This window comes from Episyrphus balteatus, chromosome 3, assembly GCF_945859705.1.
Source record: "Episyrphus balteatus chromosome 3, idEpiBalt1.1, whole genome shotgun sequence".
NCBI lineage: Eukaryota > Metazoa > Arthropoda > Insecta > Diptera > Syrphidae > Episyrphus > Episyrphus balteatus.
In genome coordinates, this window is record NC_079136.1 from 13,655,860 (window position 1) to 13,672,074 (window position 16,215).

Below are 16,215 nucleotides of genomic sequence, written 5' to 3' on the forward strand. Positions count from 1 at the left end.
GAAGCAAAATACTGTTGCAAAGTAGGGAAATTTCACAAGAACTGCATATTTTATCGAAAAACGTAAGGATTTCGGCTGAACAAGCTACCAAATTCTGAGAGATCTTAAGTTTCGTTTCATCCATTAATTTCTAGACACCCTGTATATGCAACAAAATAATAAAAATACTATGCAAACAAATTAATTTAATGTTTCAATAAATAAAGAATTTCAATATGAATTAGTTTCACTACAGTTTGGATACAGTTATTTTTGTAGATTAAAAGTACCATCAGAGTAAATTACTTTTACCATAAATATTGAAAATAGAAGGTATCAAATAATGCCTCAAGCTCCCATTTGACAAAAATTCGAACAAAACGAAAACTTCGATTTAATTTTTCTTTTTTCTTCTTAATTTTCTTCTTTTTTTTTATTTTTCTGAATATGAATATGAAAACAGCATTAAAATGAAGAAAACAAAACAAAAATCAGCCAAATTGGTTAAGAAGTTCTCGAGTTTTTGCCAAAATTACGTCCGACAATTTTTGTAAAAGACAGATTTTCTTGAATACTGGAAATTGCTCTGTTGACTTCAAAAGCAAATTAAATAAAAAAAGAAAAATGTTTTCCAGATGAGTATCAATATATCTATCATAATTTCATATTCACAACCCAAGAACAAATTTCGTGTTGCCCTGTGTAATATATCAATCCTTTCCTGATTTTTTAACTAAATTAATTTCTGGTGAGTTTGCATTTGATTTGAACATGCAAATTTGGAGTAATATTAAACTTTCAAACTGTTTCTAGTTTCTTCAACTCATTCTTCCAACCATCCACTGTTTTTATCATTACATAAATTTCTAGAATTATTGGCTTACTTACTCAAGATTTGCAATCAAGTTTGCATTCAAAATGCTGGTGATAAATTATTCCATTTTGCTCCCGGTGACTTACTACGGAACCAATTATAATTTGAGAACATTGGAAAAAGCAGCAAAATATAAGAGTTTCCTTCATATTTTTTATATATATATAGTTTATTGTTTCAATTTTAATCATAACATGTTTTTTTTTTTTTTTTTGTCTTAAATATAAACATACTGAATTATTTATACAGGACATTTAATTAAAATTATGTTTATTTTAAATTCTAAACATAGTCTTGATTTTATTTTTTGTCTTTTTTTTTTTTTTTGTTATTAAACTTCGTATACATTAACTTTATTTTTTTTTTTTTTAATTTTACACATAAATCGCAATACTTTATTTATAGTTACATTATGATACATTTTATTATTTTCTATAGATTTGATAAAATTCTAAACTTAACTCTGTTCTACAAAAACAAAAATATAAAAAGAACTACATATTTACACAGAACCTTAATGAAATTATAAAAAAAAAAAGTTTTTTTTCTTTTGTTTTTTGTTTAAGGGATAAAAAGTCCAGCTTTTCAATCCTGTGAATCACCAGTATTACTATTTCGATCAGTGTTGGCACTATTGGACTCGGATTGGTCTGCATCTGGTTGCAGGACTCCCGGCATATATCCTGTTCCGGAATAGGGTGCAGTCAGGAATCTCTTGGCATGGGCTTGCATAAAAGGGTATCGATTAGTGGGCGATCCAAACACTCCAGGTGGCACTAGCGGTGAGAATGCCGATTTTATCGGAAATGGTGGTGATGGTGGCACATTGGCAGGATTCAAGGCTTGCGTCATATCTTCACCCGAAAGCATAGCTTCCATTGCCTGCAGGACATCTCCCCTGTAACGTTGCAATAATTGTTCCACCTCACTGCGTCGCCGATTGGGAAAAACTCTCAGCAGGACATCCACCGGAGACCGTTGCTGATGCTGTTGTTGTTGTTGCTGTTGCAGTTGGTGAGTGGGCATAGCTGCTGGCATAAACTGGGAATGATGATGATAGGGAATAAATCCTTGGCCATTGTTGCTAAAACTGCGCAGGATATGCAAACTATCGGAAGGTGTTGTTGGCGGTGATGTCGAGTCGTCTTTTTTCAGACTGAGATTCTCTGGAGTAGCTTCATCTGGGGCAGAGTCTACATCGAGATCGGATTCGGGTGAGCTCGGTGGACCAGTTCGAGCTGGAGATAGATTCGCCGAATGGTGGTTGTATGTTTGGCTTTTGTGCCGGGGACTGCTTGGTGATGATTCCGAGCCGGTATCTTGATCCGTTTCATTCGACAGACGGGCACGTTTTGATCCTGCAAGCAACAAAAAAAAGAAAAAACACAATTATTAATTTAAATCCCCAATTAAGGACCAGCATTAGTAGGTTTTCAAGGATTCAATCAAGCGTTAATTTTAAAATTTGATACAATTCATGCCCTTGGAAACAAAACCACAAAAAAAAGGAAACACTTTCCCAAAGAAGTGTGGAAAGGTGAGGAACGTACAGAAAATCTTACAAAGGATTTTCTGTTTATTATTTATTTTACCTATAGGTATACGTATTCCCTGGCAAGCAAGCAAATAAGGATACATTTTCATTCATTTTCTCTTTGGGGTTGCAAGTGCACTTGAAGTGAAGTTTTATTTGATTTATTTTTCTTGCGTGTGTCCTTTTTTTTTTTTTGATTTTGAAACATTTTTGCCTTAATTGACTCGATGCTTATCCTTTAATAGTTCACAAACAAAATAATAACAAAGTAAAAAGAGGGGGAGAAATCGAGGACCACCTTGATTTTGTGATATTAATGATTTTTTTCTTTTCGAAGGATTTTGTATTTTATACAGCAACAAGAGTAGCATATGGATTGCCAGAGATCCCATTGATATTTGATACTTTTTCACAAGGAGTAGGTAATTCGAAATGAGATATTGTGATGAGATTTCTTTTCTGTGTTGTTTGGCTTTTTGGTAATGGAAGAGGGTGCGTTTTAGAATCTCTTTTTTTTCTTCTTTATATTTTTGTTTATTTGTTTGCATATCTTGATTTTTATATTGGATAGTTTAGATTTGGAAGCGATGGCAGGACAATATTGATATTTGAATTGGTAATCATGTATAGTTTTTTTTATGGTAGGTAGTCTATAGTCGTGGATTTAATTTAAAAGGCCCAGAGAAAAGCAAAGGAAATAAAGATAAAAGAGGAAGCACCTGTTATATAAAGGCATACACAATGCACCTTGGGAAAGGTCAACAAATATTTTTACAATTTTGTATCCATTCATATGTATGTAGATTTTGAGGTAAAATCAGATTGGTGTTTCTGATTTAGATTATAGTAAAAAGAGCTTAAACATTTCTTTACGACATTTCTTTACGACATTTCTTTACATCAATATATATTGTAAGTCGCCCAGACACTTAATTTTATTTGTTTTTCCGAAACAAAACTCGTCTCTGGGAGCCAGACGAAATTCATTAAAAATCATATTGAGTTTCGTTTTTCAATTGCATAAAATTGAATTGCTGGATTTGATTTAGGAGACTCATCCTTCATTTCTTAGTTTAGCAAGGGTAGGGCTGCAGAGGGAGTGGCACTGCACAGTGCCTTAAATATTTTGTATTTCTTCAGAAAACTGGAACTGTTTTCTAATTCTAGCAGATTCCAAAATTCTGAAGAATACTACACTTATGTTTTTTTTCTTGCAACAATCTATATGTTGCATAGAAATCTAGAAAAAAGTAAAATTAAATCAAATCCGGTAAATGAAAAGGTTTACTTTTTTTACTAGGCCCATTAAGTGGACTTTATCAGCAGGATAGCTCCACAGAAGAACATTTCAATCAATTATTATTGAAGATTTTTCTAGTAAAACTTTCTTTTATTATTGTTTTTCTTTTTTGACGTGATAAGGTCTTATAAATCGATGAACCATGGCAGCCACCACAAAAAAGTGACGCCATTTTCTAACGTTACACTCTCGCACTTTCGCACTTTCAATTAAAAATTAAAAATAAACTATTAGAGATACAAAAATCTCCTAAAGCTTATTTGAAAGATAATTATCTAAAGCCTAATAAAATTAAAGGATTTTTAAAAATTCCGTCCTTTAATAGGGTAAACAGGGGTAAAACGGAAAGATGAAATTTAGGCTAAAATCTAAACGCGAAGTTGTAGAGAATTGATTTTTTTTGCTAAAGATAGATGAGATTAATTTAAGAATAACTGCATTTAAGAAAAAATTCTAAAAAATTTTGAAACTAAGCTATAACGTTTTGTTTGAACGTTGTACACGTGTTGGGGCTATGACAAAATGATGATTTTGGGTAAAGGGAATTTTTTTTGACAATTCTAAAGATGCCAGGTGAACGATGAGAGAAAAAAAAATTAGGCGTCTGATACGGATTTTTTTCCAACACTCTACGTTTCGAAATATAAATTTTTGAAAAACACCTTGTTTTTTAGGGGTATTTTTGGGTAATTTTTGATTTTAGCTTTTTTTTTTGAGCGTTCAAAAAATCTCACACTTATAGGTAGGTTTTGGCCTTATGCATACATGTGCAAAAAATTGGAATCGTTTAGTGAGTTTTGACTGAATAACGGAAGAAACAAGATTTTAAAAAACATCGTTTTTTATTTTTATCTTTTTTTCTTTAATAGATACAGGAATAAAGTATATGGAGTAATGATAGACCATGACCACGACTATATGTGTTTCAATTATTTTCGTTAACACAATTTTGAGATAACGGTAAAATAAAATTTTAGAATTCAACAGGTTATAACTTTTGATTAAGAGCAGATAGAAATTTTATTAAACTTTTATGAGCATCCTGATACAATTACCTTTCATTTGGTATATCACACATAACGGTAGACTATAGACAAGCTACACAATGTTCAATCAAGAAACTTGTGAAAAACCTCAAAACACCAGTGGAGATCTGTTGCGCCATGAACAGCCACCTGTGTGGGAAGTACCGTAATCTCAGTCTGGAAATTCCACATGGTTGACTTTAAAAAATTCTAACTTCTCTTGTAGGCATCTTTGAAATGAGAATGATACGTCAGGTGAAACAATAAGCTTTCACATGGTATAAAATTTTTTATATGTTGTTAGGGAAAAAATTCATTTAATAGCATGAGAACATAAAAATAAATGTTTTTTTGCTTTTTTTGATGAAATTTCATCGAGTTTAAAAAATTCTAGCTCTTTTTGTAGATGTCTCATAGACTTGATCTATATATATATATTTTTAGCTAAGACAATAAGCTTTCAGATGGTGCAAAAATTTTTATAGATTGTTAAAAAAAAATGGATTTAATAGCGTGAGAAGATAAATTTACATGTTTTCTTTGCTTTTTCTGATGAAAATGATTGTTTTAAATAAATTATTTTAATACTTTTTGCTCATCGTAAAAATTTAAAAACAGTTTTATTATTTAGAAGAAATATTTGGCTTTTTAATGGTACAATTTTTTTTGTGAGCTTTTAAAATAAAAAAAATTAATATAATGAGAAAAGAAAAAAGGTATTTTTTTTAGCTTTTTCTTGTAAATTATGATTGTTTGAAATAAATAAACCCTTCAAATGGCTCATTTTAAAAGCACACAACCTGTTTTCTTACGACGTTATCACGTAAAATCATCGTCCGTAAACCGGCTTTACAGACAACCTCTTTTTTTTTAGCTATGAATATGAAAGCCTAGACTATTGCTATTTCACCAATTTTAAGCCAAAATAGGGCATAATTTACAGAAGATCTCTTGATTAGAAAAAAAAAACTTAAAAAAAAAAACAGTTTTTTCTTTAATTTTAACACAAAACTACCCAAAAGTTTTTGTCGTTAACCGATTTTAATTATCACAACTTTAAAAAAGTGTTCAGTTTAAGTTCAGCAAGGTGAACGAGAAGCGATTTGAAATAGAAGAATCTTGGCTAATCCATAGGTGTGAAAAAAATTCCAGCTAAATTTTTGATTTGTTAACATCTTTAAGCTTCTCAAAGGCGATTCAGTGAAAAAAATTGAGCGGAAGGATCATGCTTACAGGTCTAACATCGCAAAGATGTGTTAGAAGTTGTTTCAAAATTTTCGATTGATACTCTTTTTGTTTTTTCATATTAATAAACTATGTAAGTTGTAGTTTTACTTAAAAAATGCAGCAATTCATTATAAAACCAATTTTTTAGCTATACGACAATGACGGTGATCGATGACTAATGGTTAAGTTGATTTCTTTTAGTTTGGATGAATAAGCAAGTTGTATAAGTTAAATTATTATTTTGAAAAAATGTAAGGCTGCCAGCATTTCATTGTTCCCCATCCTATGATGATTGAATTCAAATCAAAGTGAACAATATTTTGTTGCGTTTTACTCGAGCATAAACTGAAATTTAGAACCACATTAATTCCTCAGGTGGAAAATAAGAAACAATGATTGTTTATGGTGCAACATGCACTTCCCTAACCGGCTCATAGCTCCCCTTGCATAATGCAAACATGTTTTTTTTTTTTTAATTTTAACACCATCTTCATCAGAGCAAACAAAAATTTGACGCCAAGTAGCTTTTGAAGTGTTCTATAACATTTCGCGGGGCCACCCATTTTATTTCAGTTCGTATTGAAATTTCGACACACGGCCAAGATTATAAATATGTACCTACAAGAAAATGTCACACAATGGCCATTTATATAACGAGCATAAAAATGTATTTAAGTATGAAACCAAGTTACCCTCGTGTGTGTTGATATTTTTTCGTTTCTGTTGTTCAAAGATGGAATTTTGTTAAAAATTATGCATGAGTGTTTCCTTTGACACTCTATCAAAATCTTATATATGTATACGCAACAGGACGACTGACGACACTTTGAGGGTTACGAAATGTGAGTTTATTTTTTTTTTAATAAAAAGTTAAAAGTACAAAACGTTTAATTCAACAAGAAAACATTTTTTCGCTTTTGTTGATTTGATTTAATGAAATTGTTGCCGTAAGGGTCTATAACTTGTGGGTATATTATGATGCGTATATAGAAGTTAAAACAGTAAAAATAGGGTGGCAAGATGTTTTCTGATGTGTGATTATATCATTCATCAAAAAATATGAAACAACTGAAGCGATATGCAAAATTAACAGTCTGGAAAAATGTTTCTTGAAGGAATGGAAGGTTTGGTCAATGGGGAGGAGAAGTGCAGGAGAATACTTTAACTGGAAAATTTTGTAAAGATCCTGTAATCAAATTTACTGAATTTGTTTGAAATTTAAAATAAATTAGAGTCCTCTTTTTCCTCCAAAATGGCTCAAATCTTTTTGTTTTTAAATTTCAGTGTAAAAATATTGCACTTACCAGGACTATCAACATCCGTTCGATCCGGTGAATATCCCATCGACAATCTATCCGAACGTATCTGATCCGAATCGGGTTCACTGCCATTAAATTGTACTCGTTGATTAGCATCCATATCACTTGGTGGCGATGGAATTCCCGAATGAAAAACACCCTGTGGCTGTTGTGAAGGCACACCACCACCGCCACCATCAGTTCCCCCATTTCCATTGCCATTATTACCACCATTCTGTTGTGCACTTGGCACCGAAGAGTAAAGCAATCCCAACTCTCTAGCTTCGTTTTCCTCTTGAGCTTGTTGACGGCGAAGGGCCACCTGAATTGTAGAGAAATACTTGGAATCATTAGAAATCGTATGTAAAAAATTGTGTATAATGATTTTTTGAGTGCATGCACAGGTGGCAAATTTCTTTGATTTTCTTTTAAATTTTAAGTGACATGAAGTAATATTTTTACATACCTGAGCAGCCATAACACGTTGTCGTTCCGCAATCAATGTGCATTTAGCACAAACACAATCTCGCCAGCGACAGTATCTTTTGTGTCCTTTCAGTGCACTTACCTAAAATAAATAAGAAACAATTGTTTTAGTGCTGCTGAAAGTTTATGTTTTTGTTTAATTTATTCAAAATAATTAAATACATAGTTTAGACAACAAAGAAGAAAAAGCAGCATATCCACTTAAAAATTAAGTTTCAATTTATTTTTTAGGTATAATAATTTTTTATCAATTAAATATGTAGAATCAAAGAGTTTATTAAGAACATTTTCATCCAATTTGAAAGGAACGATTCCCTGAATAGATCGACCCACTACAAATTCGTCATTCAATTCATTTGAGCAGTAAAAAGGTCAAAAAATGGTCATTGCATATCACATAATTTAACTAATAGATCAGTAACAAAAAGTTTTGCATTGACTTTTTAAGTTTTTCAATTAAAAAAAAAAAACACGTATACACCACAGTGACCCAAAAAGAAATAGGTTACATAAAAAGCTATATCTTTGACAATTCTTTTTCTATATTTAAGATTAAGGTGTCTAATGAAAGTAGATACAGTAAACAATATTTAAAAATACAAAAGAAATTAATTAACAGACCAGTTCTTCGGGTTTTGTTTATATTTTTTTAAAGCCATTTTAATAAAAATAACACTGGTTAACAAAATTAAACTTTTTTTTTGTTGCCGAAACAAAAATATACTTTTCTGAAGGTTTTCGGTGTGCTGAACTCGAATCTGAAGTCAAAAAAAAATTAATCAGCTCTCGTTTTTGAAATATTACCGTTAGAAAATGCAGTACTTTGGACCTTATTCTTTTATATAAGGAAAATTTTTTGAGCATATTTAGTAACGGTTTTCATAAGTACTATTTACCACCTTTTTAAATCTGTTTAAATCTTTCCGATATCTTTTTTACTGCCCGAGATATCCTAAGTTGTTTGGTATTTTTATAAATTTTATAACGTCATTATCTTCTTTATGAAATATGAAGCCAAACCCACTTATTTCAGTTTGACATATCTCGGGCAATATAAAAGATATTGAAAAGATTTAAACAATTGTCAAAAGATGGAAAACAGTTCTTATAGAAACTGTTACTAAATATGCTCAAACAATTTTCTTTATACAAAAGAAGAAGGTCCGAAGAATTCAAAAAAACGTATTTTTGCATTTTCTAACGGTAATATCTCAAAAACGGGAGCTGATTAGTTGTTTCTGACTTCGGATTCGAGTTCAGCACACCAAAAACCTTCAGAAAAGTATATTTTTGTTTCGGCAACAAAACCCTTGTAAACCAGTGTAATGACTAGTTTTTAATTATTTGAAATCACTTTTGGGACATTGAAGATTTTTAGTTGATTCATAACTTAACAGTTAATATTTTTTAAAACAAAAAAAAGAAGATCTTTTTGTATTCCAGCTATTCTTTTTGAGATTAGGGATCCTTCAAATCAAATTTTGGTAAGAGGCGATGTTAATGTTTTCGCAAAAAACTTAAACCAATAAAGTCGACTAGCGTTTTAAGAATCGAGCTGAAATGTGTGTGCGTTTAATTAGTTTGTGAAAATTCTATGGTGACATCATCCTATCGTCGCCATTAAAAAGACCGGCATAACTCAAGACTCTTAATTCTTCAGAAAAGCTGTTTTAAATTTACAAAAATAATCCAGTACCTAGGTATATTGGCATTAACAACACAGAAATCAAGAGTCGAACTACGGCATATGATTACGATCATACGTTAACGTTTTGACTATTGCTAAGAAAAAGATAGAGACATATAGCGTCAATACTTTAACGTACGTATGCCGTAATTCGGCCCCAGGATTTTTCATCTATGCCAGTTTTCTTAAACAACGAAGATATAAGATTCTGAAACAAAATTGTCTAGATGGTGATGGCTAAATAAACCTTATTCCAAACTCCAACACGCGGTAAGACGAATGTGTTTATACGCATCGAAAATGTGTCTTTGGCAACGATTCTTATGAATGATATACCCTCAAATTAATTAACAATGCAAGTTTTAAAACGGATGATTGATTATAAAACAAACATTGAACTTCAAACTGGTACAGTTATCGTTAGATACGAGGAAAATCTGAACGTAAATGTAAAAAAAAAAGTTAAAAGAAAAGTATTCTTATTCAAATTATGTCACAGGAACTGAGAAATTTCAAGGTCATACATATATCAGCTCTCAAGGTTTACTTTCTTGATCTTTTGTTAGAACCTATTTTATTTAATCTCCAACTTTGTCATTGGTTCTTCAACCATCAGCATAAAAAAGTAGGTACTAGTTATAGGGTAAAGTCGGGGGATATGGCACCCATTTTCGTTTTTCGTTATTACTTGAGAAATAAAGAAGATATCTATTTCAAACAAAAGCGGATTTATTTTAAAACTATTTCTTAAATACAAAATAGGTACATAAGTGTAATTCAAATATAATTTCTTGTTATTTTTTGCAAAAATAAAAAACATTAAAAAAAACATGATTGAAAAAATGGAGGGTGATATGGCACCTCATCGAGGGTGATATGGCACCCTATTTCTTTTTGTGACACTTGTTGCTCAAGTAGCACACTGGTGTATAAATTGGTGTAAATTCATTAATTTTGGTGTAAAATTGAGGAAATTGAAAAAATATGGTGTATTTCTCAAAATTAGTGGTATAAAAATTATACCACTGTCTTTTCTGTAAAAAATTTCAACATTTTTTTAAGATTCCGTGCAAAAAATACACCGATATTCAGTTGTTTTTATAATATACCATTAATGGTGTATAAAATTATTCGATTCTGAAATCAACCAAAACGGTACATTTTGTAAACTCTCTTTGGTGTAGAAAGCACACCCTGTGGACATAAAATTCACCAGAATGCATAAGTAGGAGACGACATATTTTTCAATGGCCGCCATTTAAAAAAAGTAGACAGCAATTAATTAGTTTTCTATAATACCTAGTATATTTATCGACCTAATTATCCCGCAATTTGGTTTTTTCTATGCGGTTTATTATATTATAAAAGAACTCTTCTAAAAAAAATGTAAAAACAACAAAAAAAATAAAATTTTTGAAAAACTGATTTTTAAAATCGAACAAAAAAATCATTAATTCACTGATATTTTTGAGGCGCTCGATTTTTAGAGGGGGTAGTATGTAAAATTAGTAGACAGAATGTGTTTCGTTTTAAAATTAGGCAAACAAATTCATATTTAACCATTAGTTTCTTATGGCAATATTATGAAAGTGAATAAAAATTCATTTACATTTATTTCATAACAAATGGTGTGAATTAGAATTCATCACACTGTTTGAGGTAAAAAATAAACTTTGGTTCAAATTTTAAATCAGAATAATTTAAATGGTGTATTTTATCCGTAGATTTATTGTGTATTCTTCAATTTCAAAGGGATAATTTTCACCAAAAACCAGATCATTTAATATACCACTAGCGCCATTTATACACCAAAATCGGTATATTTTTTTAACCACCGGAGTTTATTATATACGAGAAAATAGTGTATTTTTTATATTCAAAATGCATATCACGAAAGTGCAAAAAATACACCAAATATTTTGGTGTATTTTAGACTTTTGTGCTACTTGAGTGGATGTGTTGTTGAAAGACGTACACGAATCATGAGACCAAAAGTGACATTATGATTACGCCTTATTTCAGCACTTTTCAGCCAATCTGAAAGCTATTTGGCAAACTTTAAGGTTTTGGTAATTTAAGAAGCCTTTTTAATGTAGTGAAGTGTGAAGGGAATCGCAAAATGCTTAAGTCCGGCTTTTTTTGACATTCAGCAGCTCCAACAGCTGCAGTGATCTGGGTTTTAGTCCACTTGGCCTGGTTTGCTGAAGTTTTTTGTAAATACAATTGTCAGTTGAAAAATTAATAGGTTCAAAAGTAGATGCGGGGGAAATGGCACCGGTGCCATATATCCCGATGTTTTTGGGTGCCATATCCCCCATTTGACTACACTTCTGTTTTTTTCAAATGACACGAATAATCACGTTTGCTTAGTTATGGCAATGAGAAAACACAAGAATATAACCGTTACCGTTCTTTTTGTGTTAAAATGAACCCTCGGCGTCAAATACTATTGGAACCACACGTACAACAATTTTACACAAAAAAACTTTTCGCTCAAACTGAACTCACTTTTTTGTTTGTCCATTTTTTAAATTTTAGTGGCAATGGTTACTGCGGATCCAAATGCATCCACTGAAAGCTTACGTCAGACTGAATTCTTTTTTGCTCTTTTTGCTTTGAAAAGAAGTCACTAAGTGGGAGATATTGAAAGGGTGCCATATCACCCGTGGTGCCATATCACCCGACTTTACCCTAACAGGAGCTTAAAATTTATAATCAAAAAAAAGCAGTAGGTATCTTAACGCCGTTGAATTATTTTGGACTGGATCCGAATTAAAACTCATACTTTCGACTTGACAGTTGATTTTTAGCTGAAAGCAGAACTATGTGTAGATTGAATATGGTATTGTGACAAATATAGTTGAATAAAAACTATCTCCAAACGAATTTGATTTTTAACATTACTACTAACTTTTTGTATAACTTTAAAAAAAAAAGCGTTTTATGATGGTTTTGAAGAACTTGTGAAGAAAAGTCTGAACCACGGTGATCGATCTTTAAAAGTGTTCCTCTACTTAGAAATAGAGTTGCATAACAATATGGAAGTCATTTCTAAGAAGTCGTTAGAATTAACAAACAATTTTAGCGAATCAATCGAAATTATTTGAAAAATATTTTCACCAGTAGCCTTTTTGAAAAATAGTTGGGAGAAAAGTTTCCTTTTGTTTAAGATACCAAAATTAACCCAAACAAAAGGGTCCCTTGATCGAAACAATTTCACAAGTATAGCTTTTCAAGCGTTCTATATTAAAGAAAGATAAAAAAAATAAACGGAAAATAAGATCCTACACTGAGGGAAAAAACAACTTAAAATCAACAAAAACTTAAAATCAAAAAACGTTGATTCAACTATTTTTCGGGATGATTTTTGGAATGGGCAGCCGCTGGGGATCGAACCTACAACTCTTGGGTTACTAGGCGAATGCTTTACCAACGTGCTATCTCACTGTTAAAAGTTAGAGGGATAAAATGCAACAAAAGCTGAAGTCCGACAGAAATAAAAAAAATTCTTACGTTGTTTCAATTTTATTTTGAAGAAGTTTCATGTTAATTTTTTCAAAATTAAATCAAAGTTGAACATTTTACATTTTACGTTGCGTTTTTTCAATCAGTGTAACATCTAAGAAAAAACAGACTGAATAGATTCTGTAATAGGCAAGATCCTTAGTAGCTGGAGGTTACTGCGACGACGTTGCACCACATTTATTGTAGCATTTTTTATCCGCTTAACATATTTAACTCCACAAATATGCTCCCCAGTATATTTTAATAACGAGTTAACTCAATATTTAGCTGTGGATCAACAAAACCGATATTTCTGACAGTGACGTGTGTCAAAAAAAAAAAAAGAAAACTATTGTAATATAAAGTTGATTCTTTCTTTGAGAATTAAGTCATATTTAACTAATTTCTGAAGTTTAACAAATTTAAAGTTAAAACAAATAATGACTGAATCTATATATGTAAAAACATAAATATTCGCTATGATTTATTGACCAATTTAGAGTTTATAATCGAAAAAGTGGAGAAGATTAAAATCTTGTTTTCATTTACTTTCCTTTTCCAAAAAAAAAAGCCAAAGGAAAACAAGATTTTATTCTTCTCCACTTTTTCGATTACACTGGTCAACAATATTTAACTTTTTTTTGCCACAAGAACCAAAATATACTTTTCTAGTAGTTTTTGTTGTGCTGAATCCGAATCTGAAGTCAGAAAAATTTGATTGGCCTCGTTTTTTAAATATTACCGTTATAAAATGCTAAAAAACGTCATTTTGGCTGTTTTCGAGCTTCTGTTTTTATGTGGGGTAATTCATTATAAACAAATTTGTTCCGGTGATTATTAGAACAGATATTTTTCTTTCAAAAACTGTTTAAATTTTTCCGATATCTCTTTTATTGCTCGAGATATCTTAAGTTTCATTTAATAAGCCAAAGAGAAACTAAACTTAATCTAAAGTATAAGTCACTGGTCACAGAATTTTTGCCACAAGAACCAAAATATACTTTTCTAAAGGTTTTCGAGTTGTTGACCTCAATCGGAAAAATTCTATTAGCCTCCGTTCTTGAAATATAACCGTTATAAAAAAAAACTGCATTTTATAACGGTAATATTTCAAGAACGAAGGCTAATAGAATTTTTCTGATTGAGGATTCGAGTTCAGCAACCCAAAAACCTTTAGAAAAGTATATTTTTATTCTTGTGGCAAAAACCTTGTTGACCAGTGTTATATGTAAATATTCGCATCTGCTTGAAAATGTGTATCTTCAAGTTTTTAATAACAAACGTCCAATGATCTTTAAAACCGACGGGCAACTGTTACCAACTAGTTATTCCCTTTCCCAATATCCTCTTTCTGAATACTCTATTCAAAACTAATCTAGCATTGGGCGCCAATTATAATTATAACATTTTATGTCCAATCACATGCAATGTTATTAACAAAACTAAGTACAATTTCTTAAAAAAGTTTTTCCGACGGAATTGCTTTTCCCGAAAATAAGAGAAAATAACCAATAACAACAATTTGTTTTCTTGATATGACATCGTTAGGTTTAATATCTTCTATGACTATGAATTGCATGAAGTTTTAGACTAGGTAGGTTATCCTCAGGCTTTTCTATTACAAAATTATAAGTGTTTATGAAGATTCATTTTACGTTGAGCGCCATTCGTTCGAATACTGAATCAGTAAAATGAAATGCTAGCATGATATACAACTGTTTCTTGAATCTAAGATACAATTCATAAAGTTTGACTTATTTCAAGAGCGACAAGAAGTTATCCAAATATATTCCTCCCGCAAAAAACATTTTCCGACGGCAAATTGATTCCATACAATCTTCTCACAAAAAAATCTATTCTATTCCATTTTGTCCAAACAAAAATCGTATAAAATACTCACAACGCCATGATTTCTGCATCTTGCACATTTCGGTGTTCTCTGATATCGTTCAGATGCAGCGCGTAAGAAAAACGCAGGTGGCAATGCACCCAAAACCGGATGTTGTGACATTAGATTTTGCATATCAACGCCACTGGGTAAACTCATAATTTTCTTCACACAGACTTTTTATTATTTTTTTTTTTTTAATTTTATCACAATTCACAGCGATTTGTTTCTCTTATTTTTTATTGATATCCTTTTTTTGAAACTTTAAGTATCCTTTTTTTAAACAATCACAATATCCTTATAAAAAATTGTTCACACTTAAAAGATTTTCATTGTTATAAAACCATTGCCAAAATTTATAGGTATTTGGATTTAGTAACAATAAGCGCGCACACACGTCATAACCCGACAATATTCCAATTGCAACTGATTCCAAAATCGCTGGATAACATTTAATAGTTTCTTCTACACACCACATCCACCCATCAAGGCCGCACAGATGTGTTTATAATTTTATTTTTTCCCAAGGGTTGGCTGCTGTTCCTGATGAACACGAATATACGAACAACTTCGACTACTGCCTCCACCTCCACACCATTTTGCCGCGCTCTCTACTACAAACAGCTGCTTGGCTACGGCTATACTTGCTACCTTTTCCACAATGCTGCTGCCGCTCTGTGCCGCACCGGGTTTTGGCAACATTATTTCACGTACACATAAACTCTGTACACAATGGAGGCAGCAAGAGTTCAAGTGAAAATGTCACCCCAAATAGAATGAGGGCGAGAGAAAGAGCGAGAGAGAAAGGAAATTATAGCAGCGCGAGAGAGAGAGAGAGAGGTCTCACCGAAGCAAAAAAAAAATTCTCAAATTTGGTACTGTATCTGTACGTTATATTGGCAGGGGGAGAGAAACACATCCAAAGTAAGAATAGGCCCGGCAGGGATGGAAGATACGACCAACCAAAACCGTTCATTGTGCAAATAGGACCAGAGAGCGAGAGCGAGAGAGTGAGAGAACGCGAGTGTAAGTGTTTGCGGCTGTGTTCGTAAAGTGCGCACCCGGTCGAAGCCGAAGGCAGAGCAGAAGGAGAGGGATGAAACTTTGACTTTGTATCAGTTCTTGGTCGTTCGGTTACTTTTGCAATTCCAAATAGGGGATGAAGTGTGGTGTGTGGCTGTGTGAGTGTATCTCATTTTATAATGAATACTTTTTAACTAAATGGCGTAGTTTATTTGATGGTGTTGGTGGGACACTATTTGAGAGACTTCTGATAGGCGGTGGATTTTGTTTTTTTTTCTTAAAGATAGAGTCATTGCTTTTAGGTCTTTTTAAGGCGGTGGAAAAAGGATACACTGCGTGATGGTGGTAGGAACGTCTTGAGTGTGTTTGTGGAAAATGTATACAATGGCA

At 31.9% G+C, this 16,215-nt stretch overlaps 1 protein-coding gene across 1 annotated transcript; it reads right to left on the reverse strand.

The window, feature by feature from the left end:
- Positions 1-1,299: 1,299 nt before the first annotated feature.
- LOC129916320 (doublesex- and mab-3-related transcription factor A2) lies at positions 1,300-15,103 on the reverse strand. The gene is made up of 4 exons (XM_055996184.1): positions 14,815-15,103; positions 7,704-7,805; positions 7,244-7,559; positions 1,300-2,211 (listed from the first exon to the last, which is right to left on the reverse strand). The coding sequence occupies exons 1-4, from the start codon at positions 14,959-14,961 to the stop codon at positions 1,439-1,441; spliced, it is 1,338 nt and encodes a 445-aa protein (XP_055852159.1). The 5' UTR covers positions 14,962-15,103; the 3' UTR covers positions 1,300-1,438.
- Positions 15,104-16,215: the final 1,112 nt, after the last annotated feature.

Excerpts from the sequence above, each read along its gene's own strand:
- LOC129916320 (XM_055996184.1), bottom strand. The coding sequence starts at position 14,961 with ATGAGTTTACCCAGTGGCGTTGATATGCAAAATCTAATGTCACAACAT. Across the intron at positions 7,806-14,814 it reads GATGCAGAAATCATGGCGTT|GTAAGTGCACTGAAAGGACA; the intron begins GTGAGTATTTTA and ends TATTTATTTTAG. Across the intron at positions 2,212-7,243 it reads AACGGATGTTGATAGTCCTG|GATCAAAACGTGCCCGTCTG; the intron begins GTAAGTGCAATA and ends TGTTGCTTGCAG.